This window comes from Salvelinus sp. IW2-2015, linkage group LG4q.1:29 (assembly GCF_002910315.2).
Source record: "Salvelinus sp. IW2-2015 linkage group LG4q.1:29, ASM291031v2, whole genome shotgun sequence".
In the NCBI taxonomy this organism is placed as follows: Eukaryota; Metazoa; Chordata; class Actinopteri; order Salmoniformes; family Salmonidae; genus Salvelinus; species Salvelinus sp. IW2-2015.
In genome coordinates, this window is record NC_036842.1 from 48,972,430 (window position 1) to 48,994,960 (window position 22,531).

The 22,531-nt window shown below is 44.2% G+C and overlaps 1 protein-coding gene and 1 long non-coding RNA gene across 2 annotated transcripts in view; both read right to left on the reverse strand.

Annotated features, from left to right (window-relative positions):
• The window catches only part of coro2bb (coronin, actin binding protein, 2Bb), a 49,809-nt gene extending 30,717 nt beyond the window's left edge, over positions 1 to 19,092 (reverse strand). The window contains 1 exon segment of the mRNA XM_023984895.2: positions 18,511 to 19,092. Within this exon segment, the coding sequence (XP_023840663.1) occupies positions 18,511 to 18,525 (15 nt within the window). The 5' untranslated portion in view covers positions 18,526 to 19,092.
• On the reverse strand, positions 3,248 to 5,029 carry LOC139027553 (uncharacterized). Its single transcript, XR_011479665.1, has 2 exons — positions 4,934 to 5,029; positions 3,248 to 4,250 (listed from the first exon to the last, which is right to left on the reverse strand). It is a non-coding gene; the product is annotated as an uncharacterized lncRNA (long non-coding RNA).
• Positions 19,093 to 22,531: the final 3,439 nt, after the last annotated feature.

The window sequence follows — 22,531 nt, forward strand, 5'->3', positions numbered from 1 at the left end:
TGTTTACACAGATATTTCTAATGGCCATTGATACTTCACGGAGGATTTCCTAAGAGGAAATCACATTCAAACCGTGGTTCATTTCACGTAATGTTTGGCTGATTGAAATCTGCCTTTAGTATAGTAAACTAAGTAGGTCTCTGTGGTAGTAAGTAGAACATTAGAGTAGCCTACCTCACCTAGTTAGAAATTGGAGCCAAGCAGTGGCGGCCCGTCATTTAGGGATTTTGAGCCCCAGATTTTAAGCTAAAAAAATAAAAAAATGTTGGGCTTGCCTGTTTTGCATGTTATTTTGGCAGGAAGACATGTCACATATCAGCATTTAAGACGTCACATATCAGTTTGCAAACAATGTAAAAAAATATATATATATATCATTGAGTTAATAAAGCCGCATACAAATGTGGTCTCTTTTTTGTTTTCTTGAGTAAGGGAGCTCCAAAATGCAGGTGTTTTAGCCTAGCTCAGTGTTTTCTGTGGTGGTGGGGCAAGCCGGGAGAAAATACGGAGCGTTGCGCAGCGATTGGCTCAGTGTTCTGTCACTCTTGGGGATGCTACGTCACCGCCAAGTCTAAGGGTATACTTAGAAAATTCTAGCCCCTTGGGTGCTGCCATAGCCTTTTCACACATACCAACACACGGGTGTGATCATTCTACAGTGGTCCCTGTAGCGTARGATCAAAACGGTGTGATTAGAACGCTTTTTTAGAACATCCAGTTTCGAATGACGCAACAATCAGCATTTGAGCTGGCCACACTGTTTTTTCAGAAACATTTTGCACAAACACAGTCCTTACAAAGTTATGTCCAGAATGTGAGCAATTTATTCTTGGATGCAATGTTCAGCCATTCACAGAAGTAGCTACAGCCTAACACAATCATCCAAACCGGAAAAATGTAGGCTACATTTGTCCTAGCGCTAACTGAGGAATAAGTGACTTCATCTTGGAAATAGGGGGCGCCATTTTCACTTTTGGATAAAATGGTGCGAAAATTAAACGGCCTCGTACTCTGTCCTAGATCATATGATATGCATATTATTATTACTATTGGATAGAAAACACTCTGAAGTGTCTAAAACTGTTTGAATTATATCTGTGAATAAAACAGAACTTATTTGGCAGGCAAACTTCCAAACAGGAAGTGAAAATTCTGAAATGGGTCGCTGTGAAAGGCATCGCCTATTCAATTGCCTAATATTTATGGATATGTATGCACTTCATACGCCTTCCACTAGATGTCAACAGGCAGTAGAACGTGGAATGAAGTGTCTAGCCTTATGTGGGACCGAATGAGAGCCTTTGGAGTGACAGGTCAGCCATATTGGCAGTATTTGGCCACGCACTTGGGTATGTCATATCTTTGTCTGCAAATCGTTAGATAGACACGAAGAAATGCTCCGTCTGGGACGTTATTGGATATATATGAGAAAAACATCCTGAAGATTGATTCTCAACTGAGTTTGACCAGTTTATTCGACTTTTATTATCACATTTAGAAGTTTTCGTTCATTGCGTCAAATCTTCATGGACACGTGAGCTACACATGCTAGCCAAAGTTGCTAATTCGACAGAAGAAATGGACATTCTAAAACAAAACAACGATTTATTGTGGAACTAGGATTCCTGGCACTGCATTCTGATGAAAGTTCATCAAAGGTAAGGGAATATTTATGATGTTATTTCGTATTTTTGTTGACTCTGTTGACTCAAACATGGCGGAGAATGGCTGAGCGCTGTCTCAGATTATTGCATGCTGTGCTTTTACTAAAGTTATTTAAAAAAATCTAACACAGCGGTTGCATTAAGAACCAGTGTATCTTTAATTATATGTACAACATGTATTTTTCATCAAAGTTTATGATGAGTTTTTCTGTTAGATTACGTGGCTCTCTAAAATTTCTCTGTATATTTTGGAGCCATTTCTGAACATGGCGCCAATGTAAAACCACGATTTGTAGCTATGAATATGCACATTTTCGAACAAAACATAAATGTATTGTATAACATGATGTCATAAGACTGTCATCTGATGAAGTTGTTCAAAGGTTAGTGATTAATTTTATCTCTATTTGTGGGTTTTGTGAAAGCTATCTTTGCGGTGAAAAAATGGCGTTGTGTTTTGGGCTATTGTGGTGAGCTAACATAAATATATGTTGTGTTTTCGCTGTAAAACATTTAAAAAATCGGACATGTTGGCTGGATTCACAAGATGTTTATCTTTAATTATGTGTACAACATGTATCTTTCATAAAAGTTTTATGATGAGTATTTCTGTATTTCACGTTGCTCTCTGTAATTATTCTGGCGGTTTGGGAGCCATTTCTGAACATGTCGCCAATGTAAAACCACGATTTGTAGCTATAAATATGCACATTTTCGAACAAAACATAAATGTATTGTATATAATGATGTCATAAGACTGTCATCTGATGAAGTTGTTCAAAGGTTAGTGATACATTTTATCTCTATTTGTGGGTTTTGTGAAAGCTATCTTTGCGGTGAAAAAATGGCGTTGTGTTTTGGGCTATTGTGGTGAGCTAACATAAATATATGTTGTGTTTTCGCTGTAAAACATTAAAAGAATCGGACATGTTGGCTGGATTCACAAGATGTTTATATTTCATTTGCTGTATTGGACTTGTGATTTCATGAAATGATATTATATTATATCCCTGTGGCGCTAGGCTAGGCTATGCTAGTCAGCGTTTCTGATGAGAATGATACCGGATCCGGGATGGGTAGTCCAGAAAGGTTTTAACACAAGCGGTCATGTTTTTGTAACTCTCGGCTGACAGAAACTACAATATGAGTTAGCTAATAGCAATTACTATTCATAATTAATCACATCACGGGTGAGCACACCATTGATCAAAATAATTTAGTAAAACACTTTCTAGAAGTCGAAAGTAATCTGCCGATGGAGCCATGTTTGTTGACATACAATGCATTCTGAGTTTCACGTAATCGTCTGTCGGACCAAAGATGTTATAACAAAATTAGGTGAGTTTGGTCTGACAGACGATTACGTGAAACCCAGAATGCATTGTATGTCAATGAACATGGCTCCACACATAGCTGGAATTAGCTTAGCTCATCATAATCAGTTCAACCTTCAAAAAAGTATTTTACACACATAATATGTGTCCATTACAATCTATGCAAGAATCGAAATGCATGATTTGTCACCAGTACTTGAAAACGTGTGAATAAAACAGTAAATATATAAATCATTACCACACAAAACATTTTCTGATAGTGATTTATTGATAGAAGTGGTGCGTGCCGGCAGTCAATCACGTAACCTCTCACTCCCACTCTGAGCCATTCAGTGTTGTTGTTTATGTATGTAGCTAGTGAGCTAAGCCGTAGCATTAGCAATGTCTTTCAAAAGGAGACAACTCACAAATGCGGAAATTCTGGAGATTTTTTGAAAGTCTGACAATGAGTCTGAGTATGAAAGTCAGGAATCAGATTCTGACAGTGACAGTGAGGAGCTGCCCCCCAACCTTGTAGCCATTAAGAACCCTGAATCTGAGGACCCCTTGTCCACTGACGAAGTCCCAGGTCCCTTTGAAGATGCTGGTGGTGATGGAGGCAGACCGACAGTGGATGAAGTATAGGAGTTCTGTAGTAGCTGGAAGGCCACCAGCTATTTCACCCCTCCTGGCCCTGCTGTTTGTTTTGACGAGTCCCAGTCTGGAGTGCAACACCCCTTGCCATTTCCATCTGAGGCAGAGTGCTCAAAGTTGTTTCTGACAGAGGAGCTGGTGGGAGACATAGTAGAGGAGARSAGTTGCTATGCTATGGAGCTACAGGAGAAGAGAGAGCCAGGAGTGATGGGAAAACTTGCTAAATGGGTGACAACCACAATTAGTGAAATGTATACCTTCCTGGTGACAGTCCTTCTCACGGGAATAGTCAAGAAGAACTCCCTAAGAGAATAGTGGAGCACAGATCCTATGTTTGCAACTCCCTTCTTTGCCACCCTCTTCTCCCAAGACCGCTTCATTTTTCTGCTGCGATGCCTGCATTTAGTCAACAATGCCACTGCCAACCTAAATGACTCGCTATACAAATTAAGAAATGTTCTTCCAAGCCTGACAAGTGGTTGAAATGTGTTTTCTTGCTGTGTTTTCATCCAGTAAAACTGTTAAGGAGTGTACACTAGCATTCAAAAGCTGGCCTCAGTCTTCAGCTCCAAAGATGTCCAGCTCCAGTTATGATTTTGGCAAATAGTGTTTGTGGTTTCTGAAAGTACAGAATAAAGAGGAATTATTAGTAGTTAGAATACAATATCACCATATAGCAATCAAACTATTTTACAAAGAAGAAACATAATAAACACTGCTATAAAAATAATATATTTCACTGACAAAATCACAAATTAGAGTTATAACAGTAAGACACAGTAACTGTTGAGCTCCACAAGGGGGCAGGGCAGAACAGAGCTATGCTAAATAATCCAACTGAAAACAAACCATGGTCAAATATTTTTCATTTATTTAACTAGGCAAGTGATTTAAGAACAAATTCTTATTTACAATGACAGCCTACACTGGCCAAACTCGGACAAAACTAGGCCAATTGTGACTCCCAATCACGACCGGTTGTGATACAGCCTGTATTCAAACCAGGGTGTCTGTTGTGACGCCTCCAGCACTGAAATACAGGGCCTTAGACCGCCGCGCCACTTGGGAGTCATAAAGCCAGGGCAGCTTCAAAAGACAACACAAGCTAATACTTCTCTGATGCAATTAGCATTGATTTACAGAGCTAATAGAAGAATGTAGCTAGCTACATAAGCATGATTGAATATAACACCATAAAGGTTATGAAATGAGTAACATTACCTCGCGTGTCCGTGGTTATAAGGAATATACACAAATATATTGAGCTACAGTAGAAACGACATAACGTAAAAAGACACTTACTTTGATAGAACCGCACACATTTCCAAAGTTATTGTCAGTAATGAAAACAACAATGACTGCGATGCGGGCACCAGACGAAAAATGTGAACACGTGTGTGCAGATGCTGTTCTGATGGGACATGCGCAAATGTCTGCAGACTTGAACTGCACAAACAATTTGGAAGTGCTTGGGGAATTTTGTCCGGGTCAGAAATTCCAAAACTATAAGTTGTCCACAAAAGTAAAAGGATTACTTTTATGTGAATTAATGAGGAGGCGGAACACACCTCAATTCAAACTGTTCTTAGAAAATAAAAACTTGTTAGAAAATAATTTGAAATTGACAAGTTGAAAACAGCCTATAAATAAAAACAGGCAGCGTGCCTTGGTTTGAGGGCAGCGTGGATTAAATGTCCTGTTGCGCAACAATCACATTTTGGAATGGAGAGAACATTCTAACATCACGTGCATAAAAACATTCACGCTGGGGGGCGACCGTTAGAGATATTTGGAACTCACGTATGAAAAGGATAGAGTTACATTAGAAGTGCCCATCCAAGAAGGCTCAAGGTCATTGGCCATAGATAAAATGACATCAAATCACATTATATCTACAGTAGCTTTGATTGGACTGATCATGTCAACGTCATACTTTCAAATTCTTAGCTAGCAGTCATCATCATGAATCAAGTCGACAATCTACTGGCAAATCCTTTTTAATCCTTGTCATCTGAAGAGAAATAATGAAGAGAAAGTATAGATAAAACGTATCGGTGCTCATCGGCCATTGGACATAAACATTACACAACAAGTTGGAAATTGCAAAATCAACAATTAATGGTTTGGAAGGAATCAGTGGCTACCTGTGAGATCAATACAACTGGGAACTCGGGAAAAAACGATTTACGACTGAGAAAACAGGTTTTGAACTTTCATCCAACTCGGAACTGTAAATCGGAAACTCGGGCCTCTTTCTAGAGCTACGACCTGAAGATCACTGACGTCATCATGATTCAACCAGTTGTTCCCAGTTGTCTTGAAAGAGCCATAAATCCGTGYKTTTGATGACAAAATTTGATGACAAAATTTGCCCATGAAGGACAGCTGCGCTATCTTCCTGTTCAAGTGAGCACAGCACAACAAGGTGAGTCCAAAAATGTATTGTATGCTGCTGCATAAATTATGTAACATACTAGGGAGATATGTATACTGTAGCTAAGAAAGTAATACTAAGGGTATGCTGTGTAATAAGCTGTTAGTAGCCCATGTGCCTCACCCTAATAATTTGGTCTATTTTCACCTCTTAATTTCACCTACTGTTCTGATTTGGTGGTGCACATGTAGCCTACAAGCTGTTTTTGAGAAATGTAATTATCTAACATTGTAAGAGCTTTCATTGTCTGCTTATATGCCCCCTTTATTAATCCTACGGTTCTGACTTGGTGTACAGGGAGAACAGTGTAAGAATGGCCCATGTTCTGAATTCTGTCACTGTACATTTCAAAAGTGCTGAACAAATAGTTATATTGACTACGTCCGTCCTATTTCGCTCATTATGTCTTAATTGAAATTACGGATAGCCTCTTATCCGCTTGTCGTCCCCTTATGTCATAGTTTGTACATTTCAATTTTCAGTGGAAACCACATTTGTTTAAGCAAGCAAGCCAGCCATATCAGCAGAAAATGAGGCTGAATGAACTGTTTCGCTGCCAGACAAGGCTCCGCTGATAGCCAGGTGTAGCAGTGTTAAGGTGATGGGACTGCTGTTGGGACTCTGCTATTGGGACAGCTTTATGTAGGCCCTAACAGTTTGTGCAATGAATGTATTGTTTAGTGTTGTGTTGTGTAGTGGCTTTGCTGGCATGCATCCCACAATTTTTTTGGTTGCCCCACCAAGATTTACATGCTAAAATCGCTACTGGGGTCAAGACAGCTTCACGTTGGGCGTTCATACAACAAATTGTATATGTTTTAAACTAGGCGTACATATACAGTAGTTGGATGGCTAATGGTGTCAAACTGTAATGCTGAAGCACCATGACGTTTCTGCCGAGCGAAGCGGTCAAAAATCCAACTTGCAGGGCAATACTGTCTCCTGTGACACTGCTCTCCAGCTGAAGTGCTGAAAGGTGCAGAAAGTGAATTCACGTCAGCAGCTGTAAATGATCATGCTGGGACCTGCTACTGTACAGTGCAGTAGCAGCACCGATAAGGAGCTTATATATTTATAGCCAAGAGATTATCTGATCGTTATGAGATTGTCCATTCTTATTTATGCACAGGAACACATCACGTTTCACTCACAGACTTAGGCTGTAAAAAGGTGTTGGATACAAATGGTTGTAAGTTTGAGGCGAGGGAGCAGTGTAACGGCGTTCCTCCTCCTCTTCATCCGAAGAGGAGGAGCATGGATTGAACCAAAATGCAGCGTTGGAATAAGACATAATGAATTTATTGAACAAGACAAAACGAACTATACTTGACAACTAAACAAAATAACAAACCGAATGTAGACAGACTTGGACCACGAACTTACATGAAACACGAAGAACGAACGAACAAGTACTTACTACAAACAAAACGACGAACGAACGAAACAGTCCCGTATGGTGCAAACATAGACACAGACACAGGAGACAACGACCCACAAACAAACACTGTGAAACTACCTACCTTAATATGACTTTCTCAATCAGAGGGAGATGAAAACCACCTGCCTCTAATAAGAACCATATTAGGTACCCATTCACCAACATAGAAACAGAAAACATAGACTGCCCACCCAAACTCACGTCCTGACCAACTACACAATACAAAACTAACAGAAAACAGTCAGGAACGTGACATAACCCCCCCTCAAGGTGCGTACTCCGAACGCACCACCAAAAGTCTAGGGGAGGGTCTGGGTGGGCATCTGACCATGGTGGTGGCTCAGGCTCGGCGAGGTCCCCACCCCACCATAGTCAATCCCAGCTTACGTCTCCCCCTTAGAATGACCACCCTCTTATTTCCCCCACCTAATTTAAGGGGCACACCAAGATAAGGACAGCTCCGGGACAAGGTAGCTCAGGACAGAGAGGTAGCTCAGGACAGAGGGATAGCTCAGGATAGAGAGGTAGCTCAGGATAGAGAGGTAGCTCAGGATAGAGGGGCAACTCCGGACTGAAGGGCAGCTCGGACAGAGAGAACGCTCTGGACTGAGAGGCAGTTCTGGATGAATGACGGCTCCGGACGCTCATCGGCAGGCTGACGGCTCTGGACGCTCATGGCAGGCTGACGGCTCTGGACGCTCATGGCAGGCTGACGCTCTGGACGCTCATGGCAGGCTGACGGCTCTGGACGCTCATGGCAGGCTGACGGTCTGGACGCTCTGGCAGGCTGACGGCTCTAGACGCTCATGGCTCGCTGACGGCTCTGGCTGCTCATGGCTCGCTGACGTTCTGGCTGCTCATGGCTCACTAACGGCTCTGACGCATGGCTCATGGCTCACTGGCGGCTCTGGCAGATCCTGTCTGGCTGGCGGCTCTGGCAGATCCTGTCTGGCTGGCGGCTCTGGCAGATTCCTGTCTGCGTTGCGGCTCTGCAGATCCTGTCTGGTTTGCGGCTCTGGCAGATCCTGTCTGGTTGGCGGCTCTGGCAGATCCTGTCTGGTTGGCGGCTCTGGCAGATCCTGTCTGGTGGCGGCTCTGGAGATCTGATGAAGAACGGCTCTAGCGGCTCCTGACTGACGAACGGCTCTGAGGCTCGGAACAGACGGGCGCTCTAATGGCTCGGGACAGACGGATGGCTCAGACGGCGCTGGGCAGACGGATGGCTCAGATGGCGCTGGGGAGACGGATGGCTCAGATGGCGCTGGGGAGACGGATGGCTCTGGCCGGATAAGGCGCACTGTAGACCTGGTGCGTGGTGCCGGAACTGGAGGCACCGGGCTAAGGACACGCACTTTCAGGCTAGTGCGGGGAGCAGGGACAGGGCACACTGACCTCTCAAGCGCACTATAGGCCTGGTGCGTGGTACCGCACTGGTGGTACCGGGCTAAGGGCACGCACCTCAGGGCGAGTGCGGGGAGAAGGAACAGTGTGTACAGGACTCTGGAGACGCACAGGTGGCTTTAGTGCGTGGTGCCGGAACTGGAGGCACTGGGCTGGAGACACGCACCATAGGAAGAGTACGTGGAGGAGGAACAGGATCTGAAGACGCACTGGAAGCCTGGTGCGGGTGTAGGCACTGGTGGTACTGGGCTGGGGCGGGGAGGTAGCGCCGGAAATACCGGACGTGCAGGCGTACTGGCTCCTTGAGCACCGAGCCTGCCCAACCTTACCTGGTTGAATACTCCCCGTCGCCCGACAGTGCGGGGAGGTGGAATAACCGGCACCGGGCTGTGTAGGCGAACCGGGGACACCATGCGTAAGGCTGGTGCCATGTAAGCCGGCCCGAGGAGACGCACTGGAGACCAGACGCGTTGAGCCGGCCTCATGACACCTGGCTCAATGCCCAATCTAGCCCTACCAGTGCGGGAGGTGGAATAACCCGCACCGGCTATGCACACGTACAGGAGACACCGTGCGCTCTACTGCGTAACACGGTGTCTGCCCGTACTCCCGTCCTCCACGGTAAGCCTGGGAAGTGGGCGCAGGTCTCCTACCTGCCCTTGGCCCACTACCTCTTAGCCTCCCCCCCCAAGAAATTTTGGGGTCTTCTTCTGGCTTCCAGCCACGTCTCCTTGCTGCCTCCTCATACCACCGCTGTTGGGCTCTCGCTGCCTCCATCTCCTCACGAGCGCGGCGATATTCCCCAATGTGCGCCCAGTGTCCTTTTCCCTCTAATACTTCTCCCAAGTCATGAGTCCTGATCTCTTGGCCGCTGCTCGAATTTCCGCTGCTTGGTTCTGGATTGGTGGGTGGTTCTGTAACGGGTTCCTCCTCCTCTTCATCCGAAGAGGAGGAGCATGGATTGAACCAAAATGCAGCGTTGGAATAAGACATAATGAATTTATTGAACAATACAAAACGAACTATACTTGACAACTAAACAAAATAACAAACCGAATGTAGACAGACTTGGACCACGAACTTACATGAAACACGACGAACGAACGGACAAGTACTTACTACAAACAAAACGACGAACGAACGAAACAGTCCTGTATAGTGCAAATATAGACACAGACACAGGAGACAACCACCCACAAACAAACACTGTGAAACTACCTACCTTAATATGATTCTCAATCAGAGGAGATGAAAACCACCTGCCTCTAATTGAGAACCATATTAGGTACCCATTCACCAACATAGAAACAGAAAACATAGACTGCCCACCCAAACTCACGTCCTGACCAACTAACACATACAAAACTAACAGAAAACAGGTCAGGAACGTGACAAGCAGAGAAAGCGACGCATTGTGTTTGTAGAGCCATGACGGATTACTATGTGAGGGAGACAATCTGACTGATTGTCACTGGAGACAGTGACAGGATGCAGGGCTGGCCCTAAGCGAGATTTGGTTGCCCCCCACAGGCAAAACATTTTACTGGTCCCCCTCTTGACGGCGGAGAGAGAGAAAAAAGTTGAAAAGTTAATTTCCTGCAATCCTACAGATTTTGCTATGGGATGGAGAGCAACATTTGCAGTTTAAAAGCTAATTTGCTGTAATTCTACACATTTTGACATGATTTATGCCATGTTAATAGGATATTTGAGTGAGAGTGACTAACAAAACGAATGGGGGCCCCTGGAGGCCCTGTGCATGTTCCCTCCGTGCCTAGTCGATAATTTGGCCATGATTACTACTAATCATGTCACTAATCTACTAAATTTTAGATAGCTGGCTAGACTAATTTACCAATATTTCTTTTTTAGCTGACATAGGCTAATTGAGTGACTGTCAATGACTGACATAACAAGAGAAAAACTGATGATGCAAAACCACATTTCTTTATTGCACTTTGTGTATTCTACTATACTAACTCTCAACAGTAAGTTGGGACCCCAATTGATAAATAAATTGGTCGGGGAGACCTAAGCAGGATGCTATCTGAATGCCAGGCAGATGAATAATGTGTGTAGATATATATTTTGGCTAACACTGCTTATCAGTGGAGGGAAAAAAATATAGTTGGTCTATGCGGTGAAAGACCCATTTGTTTGAACATCAGCTAAAACAGACATGCCAGCATTAGCTCTGTGGTAATCACGGATGGATTAAACAGTATCAAACTGTTGTATTTTTCAGCACACTCAGTGCCTGCTGCATACCAAGTCTATCAACTACTTAAGCCACAGCATGTTTTAGATATTGTATTTAAACTATAATATAGAATATCAGGCTAATAGAGACAGCACTACATATACCCCTTACTAGATTAAGATAGCATTCTGCTTTTGTCACAGGCAGGCTAAGATCTGAACCCTGGTCCACAGGAGAAGCCAACGTTTTACCATTAGGAGAAGAGGAAATTCACACTTAAGCTGAGGGTAACACTAATTTTGAAGTTGCAGTCATGCCACATGTTCCCAGTGAGACCGTAAGCCCGACTCACGTGGGACACCAGGGTTCAGATCTTGCCTGTGACAAAGGCAGATTGCTATCTTGAGCTAGTAAGGGATATACTGTATATGTAGTGTTGTCTCATGGCGCCGATAGAGAGGGCAGCTGTGCTTCTAGCCCCTAGGCAACTTTGCAGTATTTCGTTTTTTGGTTTTATTTCTTACATTATTAGGCCAGACATTTTTTGGTGTTATTATATGCAGCCGGAAAGAACTTTTCGATATCAGAGCGGCAGTTACTTACCAGCATTACGACCAGGAATGCGACTTTCCAGAATCGGATCCTTTGTCCGTTCCAGAGGCTGATACAATTAATCGGCGGCGAAGAAGAGGTACTCGGAGTGGACTTCTATTCCGATTCAGGAGGCACGCACACCACCCACAGCTTCCAAGTATATTACTCGCTAATGTTCAGTCTCTGGATAATAAAGTTTACTTTATTATCGAAGATTGTGAGGATTTCCATCCAGAGAAACATCAGGGATTGTAACATACTCTGTTTCACAGAAACATGGCTCTCTCTGGATATACTGTCTGAGTCTGTACAGCCAGTTGGGTCATTGCGCAGACAGGAATAAATATCTCTCCGGGAAAAAGAAGGGTGGGGGTGTATGTTTCATGATTAACTACTCATGGTGTAATTGTGATAACATACAGGAACTCAATTCCTTTTGATCACACAACCTAGAATACCTCACAATCAAATGCCGACCGTATTACCTCCCGAGAGAATTCCCTTCGGTTATAGTCACAGCCGTGTATATTCCCCCTCAAGCCGATACCACGACAGCCCTCAAAGAACTTCACTGGACTTTATGCAAACTGGAAACCATATATCCTGAGGCCGCATATGTTGTAGCTGGGGATTTTAACAAAGCAAATTTGATGAAAATGCTACCTAAGTTCTATCAACACATTTACTGTAGTACTTGTGCTACTAAAACACTCGACCACTGCTACTCCAACTTCCGGGATGCCTACAAGGCCCTCCCGCAAATCCATTTTGCTCCTTCCTTCCTATAGGCAGAAACTCAAACAGGAAGTACCTGTGCTAACCAATTGGAATCCACCAGCTGGCTAGAGTGTTTACGGACATATTCAATATCTCCCGATCCCAGTCTGCTGTCCCCACATGCTTCAAGATGGCCACCATTGCTCCTGTACCCAAGAAAGCAAAGGTACTGAAATAAATGACTATCGCCCCGTAGCACTCACTTCTGTCATCATGAAATGCTTTAAGAGACTAGTCAAGGATCATATCACCTCTACCTTACCTGACACTCTAGACCCACTTCAATTTGCTTACCGCCCCAACTGATCCACAGACGATGCAATCGCCATCACACTGCATACTGCCCTATCCCATCTGGACAAGGGGAATACCTACAGTATGTAAGAATGCTGTTCATTGACTATAGCTCAGCATTCAACACCATAGTACCCTCCACGCTCATCATTAAGCTCGAGGCCCTGGGTCTGAACCCCGTCCTGTGCAACTGGGTCTATCCTGGACTTCCTGACGGGCCGCCCCCGGGTGGTGAAGGTAGGAAACAACACCTCCACTTCACTGATCCTCAACACGGGGGCCCCACAAGGGTGTGTGCTGAGCCCCTCCTGTACTTACTGTTCACATATGACTGCATGACCCCGCTCGCCTCCAACTCAATCATCAAGTTTGCAGATGACACAACAGTAGTAGGCTTGATTACCAACAATGACGAGACAGCCGACAGGGAGGAGGTGAGGGCTCTGGGAGTGTGGTGTCAGGAAAACAACCTCACACTTAACGTCAACAAAACAAAGGAGCTGATCGTGGACTTCAGGAAACAGCAGAGGGAGCACCCCCCTATCCACATCGACGAGACCACAGTGGAGAAGATGGAAAGCTTCAAGTTCCTCGGAGTACAAATGACTGACAAACTGAAATGGTCCACCCACAGTGACAGTGTGGTGAAGAAGGCGCAACAGCGCCTCTTCAACCTCAGGAGGCTGAAGAAATTTGGCTAGGCACCTAAAACCCATACAAACTTTTACAGATGCACAATTGAGAGCATCCTGTCAGGATGTATCACCGCCTGGTATGGCAACTGCACCACCCACAGCCGCAGGGCTCTCCAGGGGATGGTGCAGTCTGCCCAACGCATCACCGGGGGCAAACTGCCCTCCAGGACACCTACAGCACCAGATATCACAGGAAAGCCAGGACAACAACCACCCAAGCCACTGCCTGTTCACCCCACTATCATCCAGAAGGCGAGGTCAGTACAGGTGCATCAAAGRTGGGACCGAGAGAATGTAAAACAGCATCTTTCTCAAGGCCATCAGACTGTTAAATAGCCATCACTAGCACATTAGAGACTGCTGCCTATACTCGGCCTTGTCCGGGGCTATACTCGGCCTTGTCTCAGGGTAGTAGTTTGGTGGTTGAAGAAATCCCTCTAGTGGTGTGGGGGCTGTGCTTTGGCAAAGAGGGGGTGGTTATATTCTGCCTGTTTGGCCCTGTCCGGGGGCCATAGTGTCTCCCGACCGCTTCTGTCTCAGCCTCCAGTATTTATGCTGCAATAGTTTATGTGTCAGGGGGCTAGGGTCAGTCTGTTATCTGGAATATTTCTCATCCGGTGTCCTGTGTGAATTTAAGTATGCTCCCTCTAATTCTCTCTCTTTTCTCTCTCTCTCTTTCTCTCTCGGGGGACCTGAGCCCTAGGATCATGCCTCAGGACTACCTGGCCTGATGACTCCTTGCTGTCCCCAGTCCACCTGGTCATGCTGCTGCTCCAGTTTCAACTGTTCTGTCGGCGGCTATGGAACCCTGACCTGTTCACTGGACGTGCTACCTTGTCCCGGACCTGATGTTTTGAACTCTCTCTCTACCGCACCTGCTGTCTCTAACTCTGAGTGACATTTATTCCCGAGGTGCTGTCCTGTTGCACCCTCTACAACCACTGTGATCTGACCCTGCTGGTCATCTATGAACGTTTGAACATCTTGGCCATGTTCTGTTATAATCTCCACCCATCACAGCCTGAAGAGGACTGGCCACCCCTCAGAGCCTGGTTCCTCTCTAGGTTTCTTCTTAGGTTCTGGCCTTTCTAAGGAGTTTTTCCTAGATACCGTGCTTCTACATTTGCATTGCTTGCTGTTTGGGAATTTAGGCTGGGTTTCTGTACAGCACTTTGTGACATCAGCTGATGTAAAAAGGGCTTTATAAATACATTTGATTGATTGATTGACATACATAGACTTGAAATCACTGGCCACTTTAATAATGTTTACATATTTTGCATTACTCATCTCATATGTATATACTGTATTGTATTATATTCTATTCTACTGTATCTTAGTCTATGGCACTCTGACAATGCTCGTCCATATATTTACATATTCTTTAATTCCATTCCTTTACTTAGATTTGTGTGTATTGTGCGTATTGTTGTGAAATTGTTAGATATTACTTGTTAAATATTACTGCACTGTTGGAGCTAGAAACACAAGCATTTCTCTACATCCGCAATAACATTTGCTAAACATGTGTATGTGACCAAAAACAGTTTATTTGATTTATATTCACCCCCTTTGACCTCCTCCCCCATGAGAGACCACCCCACGTTGGACGTCATTGTCACATGCGGGATCTGAACCCTGTTTTCCCATGGGAGAACCCAACTCCTTAGCATTGAACAAAGAGGAAAATCAGTGTCGCCATTAGACCTTTAACCAGATTAGTACGGTAGGTCAATACAGTTCAAACAGGTCTATTGTGGTAGTTGACGCATGGACTCGTCAACCTTATGAGCCCTTATCATCAAAAGCAGCTATTTCCTTTGAGTCATGTAGAAGGAGGAAGAAAGTCTCTTTCCTTCCATTTACATTTACATTTAAGTCATTTCCATAACCCCAGAACAACAGACCTCTCACTGCCCACGCTCCATTTCCATCCTACCTTTCTCCCTCTTGGTTCCTTTATTAATGGATGACTTCCTGCTCTTCCTCTACCTGTGAACCCTTTGACATTTCAATCGGCATGCATCTGGGGTAAAGTGAGATGGCACATGTTCCCAGTGATCCGCACCTTCACCCTTTGTAAAGGTCTTGCTGTTTTTTGGTCATTGGTTTGGATTTGTTTTGACAGCTCTGAGATGGTTTGAGCAGATCTGAACCGCAGACCAGGGTTTTATTTATTAGGCACCAAATRGAAGAAAATGGCCTGAAACAAGAAGGGACTACCTGGACCTGTCCAATAAGAAACACACATCTTAAAACGTTTTCTATTGCGTACAAACCAGGGTAGTCTCCAGTGCAGATAGAGGGGTAAGTAACTATCCTTATAGGGACCATCTGACCTCAGACTCAAATCCCTGTCTCTTTTGTCTAGGTCTAGAAATCCTTTAGTTTCACATAGAATACCAGACCTAAAGTACTGTGGGTGCGTCATGCTTGTGTATGGGCCTCATCATGAAATTATTATCATGATTGTATGTGTTTGGGAGGTGACAGTAATCATTAAGCATCATTAGAACAATTAATAGCTGTACTAGATGGCAGTGAATGGGAATGTATCATGTCTTCGTCTATGCACTCGTGGTTTGAAATGGTCACATTCACACTGTGAACCACATACACACCAGACCTGCAGTTCAAATATAACAGACCATTTAGTCAGTCAGTCAGTGCAGCAACGACCTGAGGTTAACTCTACTGTTTAGCTCCTGAATGTCATGGCTGCGGTTTGTACTTCGAGATAGGTTACGTACATTTCCTGGTTGATGTCATGCCATTGTTGTGGATATTTTCAGGGGGACAATAGGCTTTTTTCCCCCCAGCCACGTTTCCTCTTCCTCCACCAGCTGCTCTATACAATACTTCACCCTCCTACTCACTGCTAAAGGCCTTTGCAGACTGTACGTCGGATTCAGTCCTTTGCGATTATCACGTCGCACTGTGCGGTGTTACCAAATTCAAATCTTAATATCAACCTAGCCAGATTATACGATTTGCTTCAGTTCTGTCGTCACATTCTGCGACTGCCTTGCGAGGCCACGTTATCCGATATAGGCTACGTCAGCTGCAGCGGTGCGTTCGATCTGTGCATGTGCCAGCAACAGCAGCGCAAGCCTCTCTCAATGCTTATGCGCGAGTGAAAGTATCCATCTCAGAAATTGTTTTCACATTCAAACTTTTTATGTCCAAACTTCCCAAAATAACATGGTCCCTGTTGTAGAACGTTTGTTTTGTCTGGCGATTGTAAAGTTGTGTAAGCAAGATTATTAGGGAGATCGTTCAAATCAAACTATTATATTAATCTGACTATTCACAATAACCGTATTATTGTGTGCATACTAAGTGCTGGCCATGTTCCTATTGGTCAGTCGCCGGGATCGGCTTGCAACACCAGCCGCACTTCACGATAAAGGAAAACAAATAACTGAACTTTGTCGGAGCCTACGACCGCACGTAGTGGTACTTCATCGGCAGACCTAGACCCTGTCACACTGAACAAGCCAAGACGTCCAACAATCGTTCACAACCTAAGAGTATGCCCATGACATGGACATTTATTTGGAACGTTAAAATTGTGGCATAAAATCGTACAGTCTGCAAAGGCCTTAAGAGGCTCAGACACAATCTCCACAAACTCCACAGCCTAATGGATGTGACTGGGCAAAGGTAAGGATACAATCTGAGTTTGGTCTTTCGACTGCATTTGTATTACACTATCAGCATTTTAGGCCTATGGTTAGCTCATATGCAGTATTCCAATTTCCTCAAGAGATTAGGGTTAGTAATGTATAATTAGGTTAACATAGTTGGCTGTGATTTAAAGCAACATTAGTGCTTTACTCGTGTGTATTATTTTTGTCATGGTCTTTTTAAGATTGTTGAGATTTTGACTGTGAGCTCTCTTTGTATCATTATCAGCCTGTGTCCCTTTCCTGTGATACCATATCCCTGACATCCACCCAGCCCCAAGGTCTGCTAGAACGCTACAGCAAGGTCACAGTGTGCTGAGTGAGGACGGTCTGTTCTCCACTGTGTTTATCACAGCAACCCAGTCAGCATCTCTTGCTCTCTCTCTCTCCAGAGGCCAGGCCTCCCATTTCACTGAGACAGATCTCTCTGTGTGTCTGAGTGATGTGGGTGAGGCCAGGCCACTGGTTAGCATTACAGACGGCTGTACGGCTAACACCTGTTCTCCGCCTCCTACTCCACACCACGCCACACTGCTTCCCCATCTCCAATTTCCTTTCTCTCCCCCCCATCTCTCTTCCCTCTTTCTCACCCCGTCTATCTCCTCTCTCTGTGTCTATTTCTGTCTCTCCTCTCTGCACCCCTCCCTATTCTACTGTTTTTTGTTGTTGTGGGATGCTGCTGCTCGTAGGGGCTTAGTGTATCTCTAGCAGTAGTGAATGATTTTCTACATATCTGCTCTAGTGCTGCCTATGGTATGCGTGTGTGGTATGCGAATATGATTGTCGTATTTATTTGTCATAGTACACAGCAGATGGGCATAATGCTAATTTCCCAGTGGAAAGCCTCTGTCCTGTTGGTATTTCATCAAGGGGATTGAGCCTGCTGCTGGCTGCAAACTCAAACTGGCAGTATACTGTTCATGATTTGAACACAAAACAAAACACATGCGCTCCCCTCAGCTCGACAACTCCACTGCTGAACTAAATAATGCCAAATCGACTGCAAAAGAGGGAGATGCTTTCTTACCAACCTATTCACTCTAATATGACAATCATGATATGAAAAAAGCAATTCGCAAATTGCTTTTACTCCAAAATGAAGACACCTGTCTGAAACATACAAAAAGTGATACTTCACCTAAAAGCCCCCAGCCTCTTGTAACCACAAGGGCAGCTGTCAGCCTGGCATCAATGACAGCCCTGCCACTTTATCTAGTTGCCCTCCACCTGTCAAAGCTGAAGCAGTGACGGAAGAGCATCACTTCCCGAACCACCCATTTTGAACTTTATCACCACCACCTCCCCAAAGCAGCATCCTCCTGACCCAGCCCAGCATCTCTCTCCTCAGTCTGCTGCTTACCTTTGTGAGAGCCATGCAGTGGAGGCGTGTGGGTGTTCCACCAACGTTCTCTTATCGCACAGGAACTCCTTTAAATCTGACAGACACAACGAGAGAGAGAGAGAGAGAGAGAGAGAGAGAGAGAGAGAGAGAGAGAGAGAGAGAGGAGAGAAAGAGGGAGTGAAGTTGCACTCTCACTCACTATGTGGAAGGAGCCAATAGCTGCTGCTGTTGTGATGATGCTGCTGTCGGTCTGTAAGTGCTGCAGTGAGGCAGGAGGCGCACGTGGTCACTACAACAGGAAGAGCTCCTCCTCTCCTCCCCTCCCTCATCCCTCCATTGTAATCTCCTCTCTCACAGCCTCACTAAGGCTCAGTGATTTACTGGCTTAGGGAAAGAAGCAATACCAGTGAGATGGAGGAGAGGGCAGGGGAGAAGAGAGAAAGAGGATCGATGTCAACGTGGGAGAGGATGAGAGACAGGGAACTGGAGAGTAGGAGAGGATTGGAGAGTAGAGAAGAGAATGTTGTTCAGTGAAATGGTAACTATTTGTGAGTAACTTGCAAGTGAAGTTCAGGTCCAGTGGTGGTGGGCTCCCGTTCAGGTTTCCACTGGCATAAAGCACATTAATTCCCCCAGTGCTCGTGTTCCTGAAACAAGAGATGGATGTCTACTGGCAACAGACAAACAACCCACTCTCTCTCACACAAACTACAAATGTTTTCGCTCACCTTGAGCATCACTTTTCAACTCCTTAAATAATCTTTGTTCATCTTGAAATAGTCTGTAAAGAGTTCTACCTGGCATGCATTACGTTTTTTTTAATCCATTTGTCAGAAAGTACAATATCTCAGTATGTTGTAGTAGGAGTTGCTCGTAAGTTATTTGCGTGAACTTGAATTTATTTAGAGAACTTGTGTTCTTCAAGCATTAGCTGATGTTATGCTGCCACCGTGTGGTTGGTTTAGGAACAACAGCAATGACCTTTCTCTTTTGCAAACAACAATCCAAGTCCTGTTACATACAATACATCCATCCATGAACAACCTCAGCCTGTCTTTCCCTACTAGGGATGTATTCATAGCATACTGAGTGTACAAAACATAAAAGGGGAACTTCAAAATGTTTCAACATATTCATCATCTCTAGCACCACCCCAACATCAACATATGTGAAAATGGTGCATTTCTATTTTTTGTAGTAAAAGAAAATTGAGGACGATAAGTGTTTCCAATGACAACATTGGTATGCATTGTGTGATTTTGACCAATTGTGAGTAGGCATTGCCTACTAATTCTCTCCAAATTGGTTGATGATGTCATTGGAAAAACTGAGAGCTCTTTCTCTATCTTTTTACAACAAAACATCAAAATGCACAAATTCACATATATGTTGATGGTGGGGTGGTGCTYAAGATTATGAATATGAACTTGACATTTTTTTTTAAAAATGTTCCTTTAAGAACACCTGCTTTTTTCATAACGTAGACTGACAGGTGAATCCAGGTGAAAGCCATGATCCCTTATTGATGCCACTTGCTATGTAAATCCACTTCAATCAGTGTAGATGAAGGGGAGGAGAGAGGTTAAAGAAGGATTTTTAAGCCTTGAGACAATTGAGACAATGATTAAATGGGCAAGACAAAATATTTAAGTGCCTTTGAAACGGGGTATGGCAGTAAAGTAGGTGCCAGGAGCACCGGTTTGTGTCAAGAACTGCAACTCTGCTGGGTTTTTCACGCTCAACAGTTTCCTGTGGGTATCAAGAATGGTCCACCTACCAAAGGACATCTAACGAACTTAACACAACTGTGGGAAGCATTGGAGTCAACATGGGCCAGTATATCCCTGTGGAAGTCTTTCGACACCTTGTAGCGTCCATTGGGGGGGTTAATGTTTTGTGCACTGTGTACATAGTATGTATTCAGCTGATCAGCCCCCCATTCGGTTGATTAAACACCAGAATAACAAATTCTAAATGAACGAATGACAACAAACCAAAATCTACACCTATCAGTGAGCTGTCACAATACTGCGCAGTCTTTCATGTATTTACTTTGTATAGCACATCATCAACCACAGTCTGTAGCTCTTCTTAAACGCATAACGAAGCTGTTGAGGTTGAGGGCAATGGTGTAAGAAAATTCAATAGTGCAAGTCCTTTTCTGTATGATTCCTTACTTGCTGAAGGAGTGTGACAAATTTCGAAGTGTTTTTGACACCCTGGGTTGACTCCTCCTGCTTCGCATCGTTACGTTTCTCCAATAGTCAAATTTCGAAGTTAAAGCAGAAATGTTTCCACTTTGAACGAAAAGAAGGCGGTTGAGCACTGAGCCATCTTTGACTGTCCTTCAAGGCTAAGTGTGTCTTCGCACTAATCCCGCCTAATCGACTGACCCTGCGGCCCKGGAGCTGGAGAGAAAGTGAATGTCACTTGCAACCTAACGTTCCAGCTGCCAAAAACAGAACAGAGCAGACGAAGCCAATAAACATCATTCTCGGTTCTCAGATCGGAATCAAATCGACCGCAAAAGAGCAAAAGAAGCGAGAAAAAGACTGCTCATGACCAATCCAGAAACAAGATTCATATTGGAATTCATTTTGAAAGGTGAAAGAGTAACTGCGAWATTGCCACTGCTCTCATGGACTGGTAACTTTACGGAAGTGCTGGTTTGTGTTTTTAGCCTGCTAGCTACGTCAGCTTCTGATCTTAGTGTGTTCAATGTTCAAGCTAGTTAATAAGGCTACTTAGCGAACTAGCTAGCTAACATATTCTGTATACTTACTGTTTTGTACTCAAATTAATTTGACAGTAGAATCATGTCGCTACACTGCATAAACCCCACAAGATGCCCAATGCCTTAATTTCAACTAACTTATGTTAGCTATCTAAAGCAAGATATGCAGATTGTTGACATGGCTGTCTTTTAGTTTGTAGATGATAATACTATCTATCTAGGCAGTCAACAGCATTTTCGGCCCAGGACCACCCCAAAAAATGCATCTAGCTATAAAATTCAATACAGTAAGATCACACAAACATGTATTTCTCAGGGACACCAACAAATGAACATGTTCCAAGCACACCAAGACAGTCGTGAAGAGGGCACAAACCTACTCCACCTCAGGAGACTGAAAAGATTTGGCATGGGTCCTCAGATCCTCAAAAGGATCTACAGCTGCACCATCGAGAGCATCCTGATGGGTTGCATCACTGCCTGGTTTGGCAACTGCTCGGCCTCTGACCGCAAGGCACTACAGAGGGTAGTGCGTACGGCCCGGGTGGTGTCAGAGGAAGGCCTTCAAAATTGTCAAAGACTCCAGTCACCTTAGTCATAGACTGTCCTCTCTGCTACCGCATGGCAAGCGGTACTGGAACGCCAAGTCTATGTCCAAGAGGCTTCTAAACAGCTTCTACCCCCAAGGCATAAGACTCCTGAACATCTAATCAAATGGCTAACCAGACTATTTGCATTGCCCCCCCCCCCCCTCCCCTCCTGATTCTCTCTTTTAATATCTATGCATACTCACTTTAATAACTCTACCTACATGTACATAGTACCTCAATTACCTTGACACTGGTGCCCCCGCACATTGACTCTGTACCGGTACCCCCTGTATATAGCCTTGCTATTGTTATTTTACTGCTGCTCTAAGAATATTTGTTACTTTCATTTCCTTTTTTTGGTTGGTATTTTTCTGAAAACTGCATTATTGGTTAAGGGCTTGTAACTAAGCATTTCACGGTAAGGTCTACAACTGCTGTATTCGGCGCATGTGACTAATACAATTTGATTTGAGATACTGGTGGATTTCGAGGGAACCTGAAGCTGTACAAGTTGTGGTTGTGTAAACCCCAACACTGAAAGAGGTAAGAAATGCTGTATGAAATTTCTGTAATGGTTTGTGATTCAGTAATTATTTTGTTGGCAATCGATAAAATTGTTAGCTATGTTTGCCTGTTCAGCACATTGCCTGCCTATATACAGTACAGCATTGATTCCTATCTAGTGTGAACTACCCACCAGAAAGAAGGAATTAAT